Source organism: Triticum aestivum, chromosome 5D (genome assembly GCF_018294505.1).
Source record: "Triticum aestivum cultivar Chinese Spring chromosome 5D, IWGSC CS RefSeq v2.1, whole genome shotgun sequence".
Classification (NCBI taxonomy): Eukaryota; Viridiplantae; Streptophyta; class Magnoliopsida; order Poales; family Poaceae; genus Triticum; species Triticum aestivum.
The window spans coordinates 60,662,391-60,682,685 of record NC_057808.1 but is presented as its reverse complement, the minus strand read 5'-3'; the positions used below and the strand labels follow the sequence as shown (position 1 = coordinate 60,682,685).

Here is a 20,295-nt window from a genome sequence, read left to right as displayed (position 1 = left end):
AAGGTTTCATTCCGTTTGGACTCTGTTTGATATTCCTTTTCTGCGAAACTCTGAAATAGGCAAAAAAACAGCAATTCTGGGCTGGGCCTCCGGTTAATAGGTTAGTCCCAAAATAATATAAAAGTGGATAATAAAGCCCAATAATGTCCAAAACAGTAGATAATATAGCATGGAGCAATAAAAAATTATAGATACGTTGGAGACGTATCAACCCATATCTGCTTAAATCATCTGTGAAGGTGAGAAAATAACGATACCCGCTGCGAGCCTCAACATTCATCGGACCACATACATCTGTATGTATGATTTCCAACAAATCTATTGCTCGCTCCATAGTTACGGAGAACGGCGTTTTAGTCATCTTGCCCATGAGGCACGGTTCGCAAGTACCAAGTGATTCATAATCAAGTGGTTCCAAAAGTCCATCAGTATGGAGTTTCTTCATGCGCTTTACATCGATATGACCTAAACGGCAGTGCCACAAATAAGTTGCACTATCATTATCAACTCTGCATCTTTTGGCTTCAACATTATGAATATGTGTATCACTACTATCGAGATTCATCAAAAATAGACCACTCTTTAAGGGTGCATGACCATAAAAGATATTACTCATATAAATAGAACAACCATTATTCTCTGATTTAAATGAATAACCGTCTCGCATCAAACAAGATCCAGATATAATGTTCATGCTCAACGCTGGCACCAAATAACAATTATTTAGGTCTAATACTAATCCCGAAGGTAGATGTAGAGGTAGCGTGCCGACGGCGATCACATCGACTTTGGAACCGTTTCCCACGCGCATCGTCACCTTGTCCTTGGCCAGTGTTCGCTTAATCCGTAGTCCCTGTTTCGAGTTGCAAATATTAGCAACAGAACCACTATCAAATACCCAGGTGCTACTGCGAGCTCTGGTAAGGTACCCATCAATAACATGTATATCACATATACCTTTGTTCACCTTGCCATCCTTCTTATTCGCCAAATACTTGGGGCAGTTCCGCTTCCAGTGTCCAGTCTGCTTGCAGTAGAAGCACTCAGTCTCAGGCTTGGGTCCAGACTTGGGTTTCTTCTCTTGAGCAGCAACTTGCTTGTTGTTCTTATTGAAGTTCCCTCTTCCCTTTGCCCTTTTTCTTGAAACTGGTAGTCTTATTAACCATCAACACTTGATGCTCCTTCTTGATTTCTACCTCCGCAGCTTTTAGCATTGCGAAGAGCTCGGGAATCGTCTTATCCATCCCTTGCATATTATAGTTCATCACGAAGCTCACATCATCTACTAACGTTTGGTTCAAGTCAACATGAAAGAGAGGAGCCTTGACCACCTTACTTGCAAAGACTTCGAGTGACTTGACTGCCGAGGATGCAACAACCTCCTTATATGCAACCCAATGCAAATTGGACTTGATAGGCATTGTCTTCATTCGACACTTGTGTGCCGACCCAACATCATATCTTCCTACTAATTCAACTTGGTCACTTGCATCCACCCACTTTAATCTTATTCGTGTTTCTTCCACAACCTCTTCATAACTAGGAGTCTCAAGAAATATCAACACTTCCTCATACTTGTCAACAATATCCACATTCATGAATGCCTCTTTGTCAACATAATGAATATTCACAATCTTGTCCATCTAAAAAATGGTAACATAAGTATAAGAAATGTACAATGCTAAATATACCACATTGCTAACAAAACCCCTAACCCTAACCCTAAATCTTAACATTAGCCATAACCCTAACCCTAAATCTTAACATTAGCCATAACCCAAACAATAAGGTATGCTCAACAACATCACAATGCAACACTATTGGAACAACAATACTCAAAACATCACATTATAGATTCATGTTGAAAACTAGGGTTAGGAACAACAAGAACAAATCAATCCAAATGGACAAATCCAACCAATAAAAATTTGTGAAATGAAGGAGGTTACCTCAACGAACGGAAATGACACCGGATCAACGGACCAACCCAATCGATTTGCAAGGATTTGAGAGGGGCTAAGTGAGGGACACAAAGGGGGAAAAGGGCAAGAGCTCGGGATAGGCCAATGGGGGAGAAGAGAGTGAAAGGTGAGTGGTGGGTGAAAGCCCCACGACCACCTAAAATATCTGCACCAGAAATGCTAAGGACGGTGGCGTTTCTAGAAACGCTAGCTTCCTAGGCGTTTCCACCACGCCACGTCAGCAAACAACGCGTCCTCGGCCTGGCAGCGGGCCAGGTCAGAAACGCTAGCTGCCTCGGCGTTTCGTAGTTGACCAGAAACGCCGCGGGTCTTGGCGTTTCTAAAAAGGGTCAAATCGTGAAATACTTTCACGTCGGGTTCAGTTTATATAGGACGTCGATAACTGCCACACGTGTGGCAGGAAGGGAGACGCATCACACGTCTCTAATGCAAACAAATTGCCACGTCATCGCATGCATGCATGTAGGAATCTTTTTGGATTTTCAGTTTTTAAAATATTTTATATCTTAAACGAAAAATCCGATTGAAGATCCGTTTTCACCATTAAATCTCTCGCGACGAGATCTTCGAAACTAGATCCCATATTGATATGTTTTGATGATTTTTTTTATTAAAAGTTGCCATGTCTATTGCATATGAATTGCCATGGTGTTTATACTGAAGTTGCCATGATATGTTTCAGCTATTTTCTTCTACATTTAAAAGTAAATTTTGACATTTATAAAACGGGGAATTAAGAAAACTGGACTTGTCATGAACCATAAACTAAAATTGCCATGATACATGCACGTAAAATTGCTATGGTTCATAAAAAAATAATTTTCATGATCAAAGTACTGGAGTTGCCATCATCAAAATACTAAAATTGCCATGATCTACAAACTAAAAATGTCACATGGCAACTTTAGTTTAAGCCCTATGGCAACTACAGTGTAAACATCATGGCAACTTCTGGGAAAAAAAATTTCGTCGAAACATATCAACATAGGGTCTAGTTTTGAAGATCTCGTCGAGACGGATTTAATGGTGAAAACGGATTTTTAGTTCGCTTTTTTATTTAGGAGATACAACATTTTTAAGCCGAAAATTAAAAAAATTCCTGCTGATGTCATCTATTCATACGTGGCAAAATAAGTAGTGATGGAGGCGTGTGAGTGATGTGCAAACACCCACGCGTGTGGGCGTTAGCTTTTTTCCTTTATATATATGAGAATAAACTACAAGGTCAGACAGTGATTTCGTCCCCTCCGACATCGCTGGAAGAGGAAGAAACGTCGGGGACTCGTCGTCTCGTCCGACCCCAGTCACCACGCTTATCCAGCCCAGCCACCGCACCAAACCAAACATATCCCCGACCAGACCCATCGCCCCGCCACTCCGCCTCGCCCACTCCCCAGTCCCCACCCCACCACACCACTCCGCCGCGCTCGGCTCACACGCCACCGGCGATGGCCTCCCGCCTCCTCCGCCTGCACCACCAGCTCCGGCGCCGGCGCCACCACGGCACGAGCCCCGTCCCCTGCAGGCTCCTCTCCTCCTCCTCTGCCCCGGAGCCGCCGCTGCCGTCCCCGACGGTGGAGAAGGTGCTGGTGGCCAACCGGGGGGAGATCGCGTGCCGGGTGATGCGGACGGCGCGCCGGCTCGGGATCGCCACCGTGGCCGTGTACAGCGACGCTGACCGCGCCGCGCTGCACGTGCGCGCCGCCGACGAGGCCGTCCGGCTCGGCCCGCCCCCCGCGCGGGAGAGCTACCTCAACGCCGCCGCCATCGTCGACGCCGCCCTCCGCACCGGCGCCAAGGTACTACGACTCCTACCTGCAGCGGCAGCTTGTTACCCTTTGGTGAATGTGGTACCCGGATCAGCTAGCACCGCCTTGCTGCTCTGTACGCTTAGGTAGTCTGTTGCTTGGAGTTCTGCTCCTGACGCGCCCGCTGGGTTGTGCTGATTGCCGATCACGTTTTTGCTTTGCGATGCGGTCCTGCATTCAGTCCCGTCACAATTGTCCAATGCTCGTTCTTCGTTAGGATTAACAGCATAACTGAAGCTACTGATTATTACTTCTGGACTAATGCATTCTTGGTTTTGGTGTACAGTTGCCAATTTATGTGCTTCGTTGAGGTGTGTCATGATGGGATACTATTTTTTTCTGAAGCCTGACATATATATGTTCTTGTAGGCTATCCACCCTGGATATGGGTTTCTCTCAGAGAGCGCAGATTTCGCGCAGCTCTGTGAATCCGAGGGGCTAACGTTTATTGGGCCTCCGCCATCTGCAATCCGAGATATGGGTGATAAGAGGTAAATATTCTTGCCATGTAGTTTGCATAAATGTTACACCCTCTGTTGCTAAATATAAGACGTTTTAGCAGTTCAATTTAAACTGCCAAAACGTCTTACATTTAGAAACAGTGGTAGTACTTTTTTTTCTGTATACATCGGACAATATGTTCTAAGGACATTCTGTAAAAAATAGCGCGTCAAAGAGGATCATGGGTGCTGCTGGTGTACCGCTTGTTCCAGGCTACCATGGGGCTGACCAAGACATTGAGTTGTTAAAACTTGAAGCTGATAAGATTGGATATCCAGTTTTGATTAAACCCACACACGGTGGAGGGGGCAAGGTACACTGGGAAGGCTTTGTTACAATGTTATTTTAACTTTCCAATTTTATGCAGAGTGGAACACATTTGTGTACGCAGTCGTAGGTTCTCTTGTGTGTGAGTTACGTGATAAAATTTAAGAGTGTGTTTATTCATAATGTCGCTCATCTCAATTAAGTCTTCTGTTCTATGTTCTTTTGATCTTTGATCTTTGCGTTCAAGGGGATGAGAATAGTTCAAGGGCCTGATGACTTTGTGGATTCTGTACGGAGTGCTCAACGTGAAGCTGCAGCATCATTTGGTATAGACACACTGTTGATTGAGAAGTATATTACTCAACCCAGACATATAGAAGTCCAGGTAACATTCTGATTTCATTCATTCCACAATCCTTTTCTCAATGCGCGCAGGTCCTTAGTTGATGTGATATAAACTACTATTTGTGTACTCTCTGAACAGTCAAACAAGTATTTATATATGCAGTTTCAGTCTGATATCTACTGATTTGTTTGCTCCTTCTTGTTAGTTGTCACTCCATCAGACTCGAATGATATTTGCATTCACTATTCTGAATAATGAATTATAGTGAACTTATACTTGCCATTTTGTTTTAATTTATGCCCTGTGTTATTAATGGGTACCACTTCTTTTGATTACTTTTTCTTATGATTGTACAAACTTATTGCAACAGCTTGCCTAAATTGATCTACTCAGACGATCAAAAGAAACATGAATGGTTAATGTGGCACAATTTCAATATGTAGGTATTTGGTGACAAACATGGAAATGCTATTCACCTTTACGAGAGAGACTGCAGTCTACAAAGAAGGCATCAGAAGATCATCGAGGAAGCACCAGCTGTAAGGCTTCATTACCTATCAATGCCACTGTTTCCCTTTAAACAAAGTAACATTTAACGTTTACGGTTTATGTATTGACCGCAGCCAAATGTGACAACTGAGTTTCGGGCTCATATTGGTGAAGCTGCTGTGTCAGCTGCGAAGGTGACATACTTGATGTTTCTACACAATATTGCATGCTGTGATTGAAGATATTGATCTGATGCTCTTATGTTTTCAGTTCATTACACTGCTTAGTTCATTCACTATTTATGAAACAGTACCTGATTTAACACTTTCAAGCTACCAAACCCTCCACCCTATGTTCTGCAATAGTTATTCTGTTTAATCTTTATATTTTATACACAGGGTCACTTATTGGATTCTTTGTGTTGAAGGCAGTTGGTTACTACAGTGCTGGAACAGTGGAGTTTATTGTGGATACTCTTTCAGGAGAATTCTATTTCATGGAGATGAATACTCGACTCCAGGTACTATGTTTATGACAGTTGATCATGTAGATGCTTTAGTACCTTGTAAAACCCAAAACTGCAAAAAGGTGGAATAACATGTTCAAAACTAGCAGACGAGCCTGAGTGATCACATATGTTATTCCATCTGTATATGGAATTATGGATAGCCTTGTAACCACGCTTAGCTTAAATGCAAAAAAGTATGTGCCAGCTTCCATACTCTCCCTCTCTCAAATTCACCTTGATCTTTGAAGGTTGAACACCCAGTAACAGAGATGATCGTTGGTCAAGATCTTGTGGAGTGGCAAATACGTGTTGCAAATGGAGAGTGCCTGCCATTATCTCAGGAGCAGGTCCCATTAAACGGTAAGCCCTGCAGAGCATTCATGTTCTCATCCTCAACGCTAATATATGATTAAGCTTCATCACATAACCATCTCTTGTAGCCGTATTTGTGTTATGCTTTGAAGATCAATCTCTATCAGTTAGCCTGATAGTACTGCACATCATGCTGTTGATGAAAGCATTGTTTTATGCTTTATTTGTGGTTAAACTCATTAAACAGGTCTATTAGTGAGTAAGCAAAATCCACTTGCTTATTGCTGTTCACTTCTCTAGCTTATTGGATCTATTTATCATCCAGAAGAGAAAAGGAATCCAAACATTCTCTAGAAGCAGACCAGAACCTTTTATGCATTTAACAGATACGCACATAATCTGAATAAAAAATATGAGATCCGTGGGCACTAGCACCCAGGACATATTTTTATAGACGGAGCCCACCCGGGTGAGGCTCCAGAAATTCGCTCGGAGTCGAACCCTGGGCGCAGGGTGCACATAATCTGAATGTCTTCTCTTGATACTTGAGCTAATATTTGTTAACCTTAATTTATGTAAAATGAATAATATTAGTTATTCTAATGTACTTACTCAAATTATGTGGGTGATCTTAGGTTCTATATTTATGTTGGTTTCATTAACAGTTAAAAATCATAATGCCAGTTAAAGTAAGAACTATTTGTTAACCATCAGTGTACCTTGATCCAGGACATGCATTTGAAGCGCGAATATACGCCGAAAATGTTCCAAGAGGATTTCTTCCTGCAACAGGAACCTTACATCACTATCGACCAGTCCTGTCTTCCCCAACAGGTAATTTTTGGAGATATCCATTGACATAATTTTTTACCAGTTATTTTTCGGTGTGGTATTGGTAACATATTCTTGATCAGTAAGAGTTGAAACTGGAGTCGAAGAAGGAGATGCTGTCAGCATGCATTATGATCCCATGATAGCCAAACTTGTAGTTTGGGGTGAAAGTCGCAATGCTGCACTAGTCAAGCTAAAGAACTGTTTGTCAAACTTTCAGGTATATATGCCCATCACCTTAATTTACACTTCTATTTAGAAGTCTTGTCTCTTAGATTTTCTTATTATCCTTTAGTTTCCTCTATCTGCTGATTAATTATTAATTTTTCCACGAGCCCCTAGTTACTTAGAAATTTACTACTCATTATCGTTCGCGAAGAACTGCCAACTTAAGGATTCTGATGTGGTACTTCTGATCATTCCGTCCCTATCATGCTGTAGTTAATGAATAGACAGATTGCAGGTTTGCCTACAAATGTTGCTTTCCTTCAAGAACTCGCAGGCCATAATGCCTTCGAAAGAGGCCTAGTTGATACACATTTCATTGAGCGGTACAAAGATGATTTTCAAAGTACTTCTGCTAAGGCCTCCGGTGAAGCACATGATGCAGCTAAGCTTGGTGCAATTTTGGCTGCTGCCTGCATTTGTAAAAAGGATCACATTAGCTCCGAAGAATCCCTTCGTATGTCATGTGCCTGTCCTTTTGTTTTGTCACTCAAACAACATTGGCAATATACTTGATATTGACATATGTTTGTTCGTAGGTGACAAGACGCTTTCAGTATGGTATACCCGTCCACCTTTCAGGATGCATCACTCTGCGAAGCGTTTGATGGAATTTGAGTTAGATGAAGAACTTGAGGGGTTGAGTGATGAGCTCCTTAAATTATTGGTTACATATGGATCTGATGGAGGCTACTTCATTGAGGTGATTAATTAACACACAGAACCTCTTATACTTTTGGTTTTTCGAATTGTAAAACCTTGGAAGCTTCTTTGCTGAGGTGTGAATACTAACACAAGTTTGTAACACTTGACCAATACCTTCACTCATTGTTCCCCTTGTGACCTGTGACCAGACTGAAGATGGCTCTTCTCCTGGTTTTGATGTCAAAGTAGATGGTAGGAGCGAACATGATTTCCGGGTTGAAGTTGGTGGTGTGCAAACAGACGTGACATTAGCATTTTATTCAAAGGTTACACCCTGATACCTTCTATGGAGGTTGTGAGCTTATTCATTAGTTTCTTCTGACTGTTATTTCATCACTAAATTTTCCTTCCGCTGCTGTTTTCAGGACAATAGCAAACATATACACATCTGGCATGGGAAGCATCACCATCATTACAGGCAGACGATGAGAGCTGAGCATTTACTTGATGATAGTTCTCAACCTAGCCAGGCTTCCGAGGGAAGATCACATCCAAAAGGAAGTGTTTTGGCACCAATGGCTGGTTTGGTCGTTAAGGTTTTGCTTAAGGATGGGGTACACGTGGAAAATGGTCAGCCTGTCATGGTTATCGAAGCAATGAAGATGGAGGTCTGAAAAAACTTGCTGATGGTGTCTTGTAAAATTTTGATCAAATTAATCAATGCTGACACAACTCTCTTGTATTCCTTTTCTCAGCATGTTGTGAAGGCGCCTCGGGCAGGTTATATAGAAGGACTGAAGGCTACCGCTGGACAACAAGTTTTTGACTCCAGTGTCCTTTTCACTGTCAAGGTATGTATTAATAATTGACAATATCTTTGAATTTTACACTTTGTTTCCCATTTTGTCACAACAAAGTGTATGCCATGTCTACATTTGAGAATATATTTTGTCCCATACCATTGGAAGTCTTGAGAAGTATTCACACCTAGAAGATTGGAGTAATTTGTTGCCATTTATGTAAAATTTCTCCGTCTCTGAGGAGCTGAACTAAACAGTAGTGTTCGACAATGTGAATATCTTGAGTTAAAAGAAACAGTGGTGGTAGGGGTACACCTTATTTTCTCCTGGAGGCTGGAGTTCCAAACCCACCTAGAGAGCCCTAATGGTTTTCTGGTAAACCAGGATCCCATGTTGAATTAAATAAAATCAAACGTCTCAGGAGTAGATAATGTTCGCATTTTCCAACACCGGAAAATGTGCTGGCATTCAGTATACAACTATAATCGCTTCTCAGGTGATTCCCCATCAACTTGTGTTTTTTCCTTTCTCCAGGATAAGAGCACAAGCTGATGAACCCAGAAATTGGAGCCACATATCAGAATTCTAGTGGCGGCTCCGCCCTTGGGAAAGAAGAATAAGCAAACAAGCAGCTGGAGATCATTCTGTGACTAAATAATGCTAGGTGATCTCTCTAGTATAGCTGGAGATCATATCTTCCGGCACCCATTTCCTGTATAGCGTGTACATCAATGTCAGTGGCATTGTGCGATGTAAAAAATCATGTGAGTATGTAACGCAACTTGCCTGCCTTGCGTTGTCCAACGTGAATCTTCTTGATTGAGAAATTCGATGATCCAACAACAACAAAGCCTTTAATCTCAAACAAGTTGGGGTAGGCTAGAGTTGAAAGCCTAACACCCATAAGATTTCGTAACCAAGCTCATGGTTCTGGAACATGGATAGCTAGCTTTCAGAAGTTTCAACTTAGGTAGCTAGAGCTGCAATTTAGGTATGGTGAAAAGAATAGGCAAAAAAAAGGGCTCCATTGCCGGGATTTGAACCCGGGTCGCCTGGGTGAAAGCCAGGTATCCTAACCGGGCTGGACGACAATGGATTAGTGAAATTGTAGGATTAGGTTCGAACTTGACAAACTCGATGATCCAGAATGTTGTTTTTATATCTAACTGTTAGAAAAGAACACAGTTCAAATAACAATGAATTTTGTAATTTGATAATTTTCTTGGAAATGCGAACTGTCTGGTTGCATTTTTTTTTTCTTTTTGGAAAATGAGGATCAAACAAGATGACTAAACACAAGCTAATCACAGTAGGCCTATAACACATAAATCACTCGAATATAATCTTGGACTGTTGGGACTAAAATTGCAAGAAAAGAACTCCACAATTGCGTCGAAGTTTGCCGAAAACCACTGATTTTCGGTTAGTTTTTTTTCTGAAAGCACTAAAATCTCATTGAGAGCGTTTTGAAAGGAAAATTGACAATGGGGCCCGGCCGTCAGGCCTGCGTGGCAGGGGAAGGGGCGGCTGTTCTGGAAGAGCTTCTGGAGTATTATCTCCAGAAATCCGTGTGAGGGAACTTTATTCTTGTGGCTGGCTGGCTGCATGGTTTATTTGGTGGGAAAGACGCGAGTTGACACCTGCGGAAGATGTCCATCCGGTTAGCAGGGCAATCATGCGCCGACTGACGTTGAACTATACAAGAAGCTGTGGGAGGCAAATTCAGAGAACCAATGTTCGTTGGAAGCGGCCCCAGGAGGGCACATATATATTTTTTGAAACGGTGACAAACGATTGCCTCATCAATTAATAAAGAAGAGAAATTGCTCAGTTAATTAACGAAAAATCAGGCGAAAACCGATATATATAGACCACATGTGGACTAACTCGCTAAGAAACTCCACGACTGGGCACTGAGCGCCGACTGGCGTTGAACTATACAATAAGAGCACAGATTTTACTGGCGGATTTATTGTGCTCAAGTTATTGAAACTTTACAAGATAGTGGATTCTCATCAACAACAAGTTCTGCAATATTTGAAGAATGTGCACTGATAGCTAACTTTTGACGATGTTAGTTTCAAATTCTGTCCAAGGGAAGCCAATTCGGATGCCCATCTGATAGCTAGGTCTTTTGGTAATTCTGTAAATTATGTATTCTGGGTCGATGAATCCCCTGGTTTTCTTTTGCCCTACCTTCTGAACCATGTAACTATTATTGCCAATCAATAAAGCTAGCCAATGGCTTCCCCTAAAAAAGAAGACAATGTCGAGGTGTTTATTATTGTTTTCATAACAATATATGCAATGTTAAGTTGGCATTTTTCTTCCATACTATCTCCATGTTCAGTACAAGATTCTCAACACAGGCTGCTCAACAACTAGAATCTTAGAATCTAGTACATCCCAACACAATCTTATCCCCCCCACCCCCCGCGGGCGACCCGGGAGGGCGCCGCCGCCGCCTAGGGGTTCCCTTCCCCGCTGCCCTTCCCCTCACCGCTGCCGATGGGCGCCACCGGGCAAAGCCCTCGTGGCGTTGGCGGCGGCGGGGCTGCTCGTCACCTGTTCTGCGAGGTGGGATGCGGGGCTCCTTCTCCTCAACAGCGCCGTAGACCAGCAGGTCAGTTCCGTCCCCAGCGCCTTCCCCTGACGCCCTGCTAGCTCGATGGCGTGGCATCCCTCCGGTGGTGCGGCGTCCCTGGCTTGGGCGCTGCCTCCTGGCGGCGGATCAGGGTACTCCCAGATTGGATCGGGGATGGAGGCTTTGGAGATGGGAGTGGCCGGTGGCCCTGCGGGATGGCGGTGGTGGTGCATCTGGTGGCCAGGCTCCGCCGGTGACTTCGATCTTGGAGGTGCCGGCGGCGGCGTGTGCTCAGCCTGGTGGTGGCGGCGGCTGTGCATGGGAGTTGGATTCCTTCGAACAGATCTGGGTGAAAACTTGCTTTCGGCTACTGCCAAGGCCGGCGGTGGCAGCGCTATCTGCATCGTTCCCTTCTTGAAGGCATCGTCGTGGAGAAGTTCAAGGCCACTCTCTGCTACCTCCGGGGGAAACCCTAGATCGGATGATCGGATGACGGCGGCGCTCTGGTGTCGTTCCCCCTTTGGGGGCGTCTTTCTTGGAGGTACACACGTGATCGAGGGACCAGAGGACGGATTCTTTGGTGAAGCAGTGCGTCATCTCATTCATTGATGGCGGCGGGTCTCGGCGGCATGGCGCTGTGTTGACTCGGGGTCCGATGCGCGAAGATGAACTCGCGCAGGAGGGTGACGCGGTCTGGCGTCGTGGTGGCGTCGACGCCAGCTAGACCGGGCAAGGTAGATGCAGCAGTGCAACTCTGAAGATGGATTGGTGACAGGTGGCTGCGACGGCCTCATACCTAGCAGGCATCCTGGTTGAGGAGTGCGCCGGACCGGTGGGTGACCCATACCCGGCAGGCGTCCTGGATGGGACCTCGGGTCTTAAATGTTAGGTTTGGCTGCAAGGTCTGTTTGGTATTAGGCCCAGACTATCAGCATCCCTTCATCAATTGAATAGAAGTAGTGACAGATGTTGCCTAGACGGTGACTTTAATCTTACTGTTGTATTACTTTGTAAGGTCTTGTGTGAACAATTAATAAAGTGGCTGCATGCATCGTCCAGATGCAGAGGCCGGGGGTCTTCCTCCTTTTCTAAAAAAAAATACCACATTAGAAAGACAACAGCAGTGCACTTTATTGAAGCCTATCTCTGACATTTATTTGAGTGGATAGGTCCACCAGCTTTATATTTCAGTTTAGAAAAGACAACTTTCACATCTAAAACCAGCTCATACACTACCCTTTTACTCGGTTCTTAGTTATGCGCCTCCTCGCAGACTTGGTTCTTAATTATGTGCTTCCTCGCCAGAAAGCTTGTCCAGGAAGGACAGTATCTCAGAGTTCACCCTCTCGGCCTGCTCTTGCTGGAGGAAATGGTGGCCTTCAATGATGGAAACCTCAAGGTCTGGAACATTGGACTTGAAACCCCCGCTCTCGATGTAGCGCTTGACTCCAAAGGACTCGACACCGACGTCCTTCTCACCCCCGATGAACTTCGCAGGCACCGTGATCTTTGCACCGTGCCAGGGCGCAGTAAGCCTCCAGTTCCTGAGTTTGACATGAATTGTTGTGTATGAGCTACATAAAATGGAAAGCATATGAAGAATGTAAGTAATGAAGTTTACGTGTCCATGGCGCGGTAGTAGTTGAGGGGTCCGGTGAAGCCAGACTTCTGAAACTTCTCGGCATACTGCCCCAGTTCTTCCTCGGTCATCCAAGGAAGTGGGGATGATGACGCCTCGAAAAAATCTATGATCTCTACTCCAGGAGGAGCAGCAAGGTCATCTAATTGAAGGGAGTAGAACTTCTTTAGGACAGTCGCGACGTCGTACCGAGCAAATGCCTTTTCAGCTCTTCCAGGCTCCTGCAGGCATGAACTTTATAAATAAGACGAAGTTGGTAGTTTTGCAACATCTACAGAGTTATATAGAGATCATGACTACATCTACAAGGCAAAGATATGCCCATCTTGGTGCCATCCTGGGCTTTAGACTTTAGTTTTGGACCCACAAAAATAATCTTAGTGTTTGTGTCCTGATTATAGAATCTTACTTTTGCGAAATGTTAGCAAATGATGTATTTGCTCTAATTTTCAGGAAACAGTTTGGATCATATCTTAGATACATATACTAGCAGTTAATAAATCTACGCTTCTTCAGCATAGAAGTTCAAAGATTCATCAATCAATTAGCCCCTTCGAATCATCATCCGCTTTATTTTTTTCCTTTGAACATTTGCTTCAGTTTTTATGTGATTAATTTCCATTTCACACAACCAATTCACTGCTTCCATGCTGTATCAGGTCCCCCATGGCATTAGCAAGAAGAAGAATGAATGCCGAAATCAAGTCAGAATACACCTGGAACCAAGAATCACAGCACCTGGAACTGCGTGATGTAGAACCCGTCGCCGCGCGCCGCGAACATCTCCGCCATCGGACGAGGGGAGCGGGGGAAGAACGGGATCCCCAGCGCGACGACGGCGCGCACCCGGTCCGGCCGGAACAGGCAGAAATGCCACGCCACCTGCGCACCCCAGTCGTGACCCACCACCACCACCTGCGCCGGCGCCGGCGTCAGTGCGTCACTCTCGGCGGCCAAGGAAGAAGAAACCAAGAGCTACGCACCTTGGGGAGGCGGAGGTGGTCGAGGAGCGCGACCACGTCGCCGACGACGTGGAGCATGGTGTAGGCGGCGGGGTCCGCGGGGGCGTCGGAGTCGCCGTAGCCGCGGAGGTCGGGGGCGAGGGCGCGGAAGCCGCGGGCGGCGAGAGCGGCCATCTGGTGGCGCCAGGAGAGCCAGAGCTCCGGGAAGCCGTGGAGGAGGAGCACCGCCGGGCCGGCGGCGGGGCCCTGCTCGGCGACGTGGAGGGAGACGCCGTTGACGTCGGCGTTCCAGTGCCGCACCTCGCCTGCACCGCCGGACTCCATGGTCGAGTTGACTCTCTCACTCGCCTCGCCGGCCGAGCGTGCTTTGTCGGACTCGGTTTCAGTGTTTTTTCCGAAACACTAACACCCACAAGTGTGGGCGTTTGCATCTCGCCTACACACATGGATCCGCGTCCGTTTGTGGGTGCACGAATCTTGACATGTTTATGGTGCCACGTAGGACTAAGCTGGTGTGTGGGCATTCACCCGGTCGTCCACACGTCCGTTTCATCACACGAAGGTGCCGGTCTGTGGACGTTTAGCAGTTCGCCTACACGCCAGTTTTCATTCACGCACAAGGGCTGGTGTGTGGGCATTTGCCATCTCACCCACACGCCCGTCTCCTCTTTCCACACCCAAGCTGCCAGTTGCCATATGTTTTGCAGTGTACATGGCAACTGCCTTAGCGTGCTTGTAAGCGGATGACAACTCTCTTTTTTTTTACCCGAACATGTTAGTTGCCATGTGTTTTGCAGGGTACACGGCAACTGTCCTAGTGTGCTTGTAAGCAGATGGCAACTCTTTCTTTTTACCCGAACATGTTGTTTTGCCATGTCTCTTTGTAGCGCTAGACGGCAACTGCCTAGTGTTACTAGGTGGCCACTCCTAAGGTTTTCAAATCATGGCAACTATAGTAAACCAGACCATACATAGCAACTGCTTAGTGTTAGTAGGTGGCAACCTACAAAGTTTTTAAATCATGGCAACTATAGTAAACCAGACCATACATGGCAACAGCTGCAGTTGTCTAAAATGGCATCTGGCACTTGACCTGAGATGACAACTGCAGTTGAGCAACCATGGCAACTGTAGTTGTCCGACATGGCAACTGTAGTTCAACGACATGGCAACTGCAGTTAAACGGACATTGAAGAGGGTCCGGACCATGACAACTGCGGGGACGCATGGTGACTGTCACGCGGGGGCGTGCGGGACCGTGAGGTAGGTGGCTGAGAGAGGTTGTGTGAGCGTTATGCATTTTGCTCACACGTAGGCGTGTGAAAGGAACCGCAAGAAAAAAAGCATGTGAGCGCTAGTTATTTTGTCCACACGTAGACATATAGGCTGGTCCTTTTAAACACCACACAAAACGTGTTGGCAGATCCTTTATCGTCCACCCGTGTGACAGTTATCGTCGTCTTTTTTTTTTGGACAACTTCACTGGTTTTGAAGAGCAAAGTCACCGAGCGATCTGTCATTTGTGGAGTCAGCAATGAGGTCAGCTTCAGCGACTTTGAGAGCACAGCCACCGAGCAAATCTGCCGTTCATTCTACATCAAACGCACATGACCCACTCAAGGAAAAAAGAAAAAGGAAAACGCCGAGACTTGCAGTCTCGAGCTTTCCGGCGACATGAATACCAGAATCGTTGCACAGGACACTCTCCAGTTTGAAGGTTTCACAATAATTTTTCGGAAATGATAAATCCTGAACATTCGGATTTTAAGCATGACAATCGAACGTTTTTCATGGTAATTTTAGTTCACGCGAGATTGATAAAACATGACAATTTTCTGACAGAAAAACAAACCGAGGCGAAGTTGCCATATTTTAACTACTAAAATTGTCACCTCGTTTCAACTAAAGTTACCATGAAAAAACGTTCAGGATGACATGCTTAAAATCCGAACTTTGGGATCTATCGGGGTCCTAATTTTTTTTGATCTCTTACTGAATAAAGAAGGCAACAATTGAACTTTGATTACAAAAGGCAAAAACTGATCCCATCAAGTATGTTGCATAAATAACCTTAAAAACAACTTTGAACATCTCAAGGGTATTCTAGACATTTTACTCAAAAGCCACACATCACATATCTGGTTTACCAAACGGTAACTATTCACAACAACTTTTCGATAGCACAACCGCTTTCGCACGGTTGACAACCTATGTTTGCTTTTTTGAAAACCACGACCCAATCAAACACCCCCTTAGGCACAAAATATTAGGTGTTTTTACAGAAAGATTGTAAAGCCCCCTACAGTATAATTATTGCAACAAACCTAAATTGCAAGTACATGTCTTGAACCTGAGTAGGTGGGAAGGCATCAACCCATTTCCACCACTAGGTTATGCCTTTTTTAAATGAAAGTTAGATCACGTTCTACTTTATATATTTCAAAACAGGTCGGAGCCCAAAGACCATAGGTCAATTACATGAAGCTCATATTACGCACCTAAGCATAGGCCATGAGCTGCCTAGAGAGGAAGAAGAACAAAAGAAAGAAGGAGAAAAGACCTATGCTAGGCTAGCCAACCAATTTTTGCACCCATGAAAACAACAACGCTTTATCCACATCACGTTGTGCTGTGTGTCTCCAAACCGATAACAGCTCAACTGCGTACAACCTAGTGTAGGACGGCGTCCACACTTATGATTAAACACAAGATCATTCCTGGAGTGCCAAAGAGTGATGGCACACACAACAACCAGAATGTGCAACTTACTTGACGAGGGCCATCTTAGATGAGCACGTTGCATGAAATCCAGCAAATCGGAGGTAACACAAGCATAATCAGTTAGGTTGAGCCTGTCCAAAATAGCAGAAGCATGGATGCAATGCAGAACCAAATGGTTGATTGACTCAACTGCTGGGCGAATATCACAGCCAGCGCGGCACTGGAAAAGAGCCAGTTACCGATGAAGAATCTGGCCCAGGCTAGGATCTTCTTGCACCGCCGCCTTTGCCGCCTCAAGCTCCAGGGAAACGACTTCCGAATCCGTGAAAGCCTGACTCAGGAATGTGGCCCGCCGCGTCCGAATAGTTGAGCGCCATGCCTTGGCCAAGCCAACCTTCTCTGGATGGGCCGAGAGATAAGGCACCAGTTCCCTCCTTGGGGACAGGGAAGGAGAGGAAGCGAGTCGTGCCACTGGGCGGTATATGGTGCTTGGAGGAGCGGAAGCATCCGCTGTTGGAAATATGCCCTAGAGGCAATAATAAAATGGTTATTATTATATTTCCTTGGTCATGATAATTGTCTATTGTTCATGCTATAATTGTATTAACCGGAAACCGTAATACATGTGTGAATGCATAGACTACAACATGTCCCTAGTGAGCCTCTAGTTGACTAGCTCGTTGATCAATAGATGGTTGTGGTTTCCTGACCATGGACATTGGATATCATTGATAACGGGATCACATCATTAGGAGAATGATGTGATGGGCAAGATCCAATCCTAAGCATAGCACAAGATCGCGTAGTTCGTTTGCTAGAGCTTTTCTAATGTCAAGTATCATTTCCTTAGACCATGAGATTGTGCAACTCCCGGATACCGTAGGGCTTTGGGTGTATCAAACGTCACAACATAACTAGGTGGCTATAAAGGTGTACTACAGGTATCTCCGAAAGTGTCTGTTGGGTTGGCACAAATCGAGACTGGGATTTGTCACTCCGTATGACGGATAGGTATCTGTGGGCCCACTCGGTAATGCATCATCATAATGAGCTCAATGTGACTAAGGAGTTAGCCACGAGATCATGCGTTACGGAACGAGTAAAGAGACTTGCCGGTAACGAGATTGAACAAGGTATAGGGATACCGACGACCGAATCTCGGGCAAGTAACATACCGATGGACAAAGGGAATTGTATACAAGATTGATTGAATCCCCGACATCGTGGTTCATTCGATGAGATCATCGTGGAACATGTGGGAGCCAATATGGGTATCCAGATCCAGCAATTGGTTATTGGCCGGAGAGGCATCTCGGTCATGTCTGCATGGTTCCCGAACCCATAGGGTCTACACACTCAAGGTTCGGTGACGCTAGAGTTGTAATGGGAATTGTATGTGATTACCGAAAGTTGTTCGGAGTCTGGGATGAGATCCTGGACGTCACGAGGAGTTCCGGAATGGTCCGGAGGTAAAGATTTATATATGGAAGTCCTATTTTGGCCACCGGAAAATGTTTGGGATTTTTCGGTATTATACCGGGAAGTTTCTAGAAGGTTCTGGAGTGGGGCCCACCTGCATGGGGGGACCCACATGAACGTGGGTAGTGGGGGCAAGGCCCCACACCCCTGGTCAAGGCGCACCAAGATACCCCCTTAGAAGGAATAAGATCATATCCGGAAGGGATAAGATCAAGATCCCTAAAAAGGGGGATAACAATCGGTGGGGAAGGGAAAGGATGGGATTTCTTTCCTCCCACCTTTGCCAATGCCCCAATGGACTTGGAGGGCAAGAAACCAGCCCCCTCCACCCCTATATATAGTGGGGAGGCGCATGGGAGATACACCCTTGCCCCTGGCGCAGCCCTCCCCCTCCAACTCCTCCTCCTCCACCGTTGAGCGTAACGAAGCTCTGTCGGAGAACCACGAGCTCCACCACCACGCAGTCGTGCTGCCGGAGTTCTCCCTCAACTTTTCCTCTCCCCTTGCTGGATCAAGAAGGAGGAGACGTCCCCGTGTTGTACGTGTGTTGAACACGGAGGCGCCGTCAGTTCGGCGCTTGGATCGGATCTTCCGCGATTTGAATCGCCGCGAGTACGACTCCATCAACCGCGGTCTTGTAACGCTTTCGCTTAGTGATCTTCAAGGGTATGAAGATGCACTCCCTCTCTCTCGTTGCTAGCATCTCCTAGATTGATCTTCGTGACACGTAGGATTTTTTTTGAATTATTACTACGTTCCCCAATAGTGGAATCAGACCTAGGTCTATGCGTAGATTCTATGCACGAGTAGAACACAAGTAGTTGTGGGCGATGATTTGTTCAATTTGCTTACCGTTACTAGTCCTATCTTGATTCGGCGGCATTGTGGGATGAAGCGGCTCGGACCGACCTTACACGTACGCTTACGTGGGACAGGTTCCACCGACTGACATGCACTCGTTGCATAAGGTGGCTAGCGGGTGTCTGTCTCTCCCACTTTAGTCGGATCGGATTCGATGAAGAGGGTCCTTATGAAGGATAAACAGCAATTGGCATATCACCGTTGTGGCTTTTGCGTAGGTAAGAAACGTTCTTGCTAGAAACCCATAGCAGCCACATAAAACATGCAACAACAATTAAAGGACGTCTAACTTGTTTTTGCAGGGTATGCTATGTGATGTGATATGCCCAAAAGGATGCGATGAATTATATATGTGATGTATGAGATTGATCATATTCTTGTAATATGAATCACGACTTGCATGTCGATGAGTATGACAACCGACAGGAGCCATAGGAGTTGTCTTAATTTATTGTATGACCTGCGAGTCAATATAAATGCCATGTAATTACTTTACTTTTTGCTAACCATTAGCCATAGTAGTAGAAGTAATAGTTGGCGAGACAACTTCATGAAGACACGATGATGGATATCATGGTGTCATGCCGGTGACGATGGTGATCATGCTGCGCCTCGAAGATGGAGATCAAAGGCGCAAGATGATATTGGCCATATCATGTCACTTTATGATTTGCATGTGATGTTTATCTTGTTTACATCTTATTTGCTTAGAACGACGGCAGCATAAGTAAGATAATCCCTCACTAAAATTTCAAGAAATGTGTTCCCCCTAAGTGTGCACCGTTGCGAAGGTTCGTTGTTTCGAAGCACCACGTGATGATCGGGTGTGATAGATTCTAATGTTCGAATACAACGGGTGTAAGCCAGATTTACACATGCAAAACACTTAGGTTGACTTGACGAGCCTAGAATGTACAGACATGGCCTCGAAACACGAGAGACCGAAAGGTCGAACATGAGTCGTATAGTAGATGCGATCAACATGGAGATGTTCACCGTTGATGACTAGTCCGTCTCACGTGATGATCGAACACGGCCTTGTCGATTCAGATCATGTATCACTTAGATGACTAGAGGGATGTCTATCTGAGTGGGAGTTCATTAAATAATTTGATTAGATGAACTTAATTATCATGAACTTAGTCTAAAATTGTCTTTACAATCTATCCTGTAGATCCAATTGCCCACGCTAATGTTGCCCTCAACTTCAACGCGTTCCTAGAGAAAACCAAGCTAAAAGACGATGGTAGCAACTATACGGATTGGGTCCATAACTTTAGGACCATCCTCATAGCCGCCAAGAAAGCATATGTCCTTGAAGCACTGCTAGGTGAC

At 45.2% G+C, this 20,295-nt stretch overlaps 1 protein-coding gene, 1 non-coding gene and 1 pseudogene across 3 annotated transcripts; 1 reads left to right on the top strand and 2 right to left on the bottom strand.

Moving 5' to 3' along the window:
• Positions 1-3,310: 3,310 nt before the first annotated feature.
• Positions 3,311-9,564, top strand: LOC123119456 (methylcrotonoyl-CoA carboxylase subunit alpha, mitochondrial). Its single transcript, XM_044539262.1, has 16 exons — positions 3,311-3,781; positions 4,160-4,281; positions 4,457-4,604; positions 4,806-4,943; positions 5,348-5,443; positions 5,528-5,587; positions 5,821-5,913; positions 6,150-6,261; positions 6,943-7,047; positions 7,128-7,264; positions 7,501-7,726; positions 7,809-7,972; positions 8,124-8,240; positions 8,340-8,582; positions 8,670-8,765; positions 9,249-9,564. The coding sequence occupies exons 1-16, from the start codon at positions 3,431-3,433 to the stop codon at positions 9,264-9,266; spliced, it is 2,226 nt and encodes a 741-aa protein (XP_044395197.1). The 5' UTR covers positions 3,311-3,430; the 3' UTR covers positions 9,267-9,564.
• Positions 9,565-9,736: 172 nt separating this feature from the next.
• TRNAE-UUC (transfer RNA glutamic acid (anticodon UUC)) lies at positions 9,737-9,810 on the bottom strand. The gene has a single exon. It is a non-coding gene; the product is annotated as a tRNA-Glu (tRNA).
• A 2,594-nt stretch (positions 9,811-12,404) lies between these two features.
• LOC123119455 (epoxide hydrolase A-like) lies at positions 12,405-14,294 on the bottom strand (annotated as a pseudogene). The gene is made up of 4 exons (XR_006458688.1): positions 13,921-14,294; positions 13,676-13,852; positions 12,920-13,158; positions 12,405-12,842 (listed from the first exon to the last, which is right to left on the bottom strand). The product of XR_006458688.1 is annotated as an epoxide hydrolase A-like (transcript).
• Positions 14,295-20,295: the final 6,001 nt, after the last annotated feature.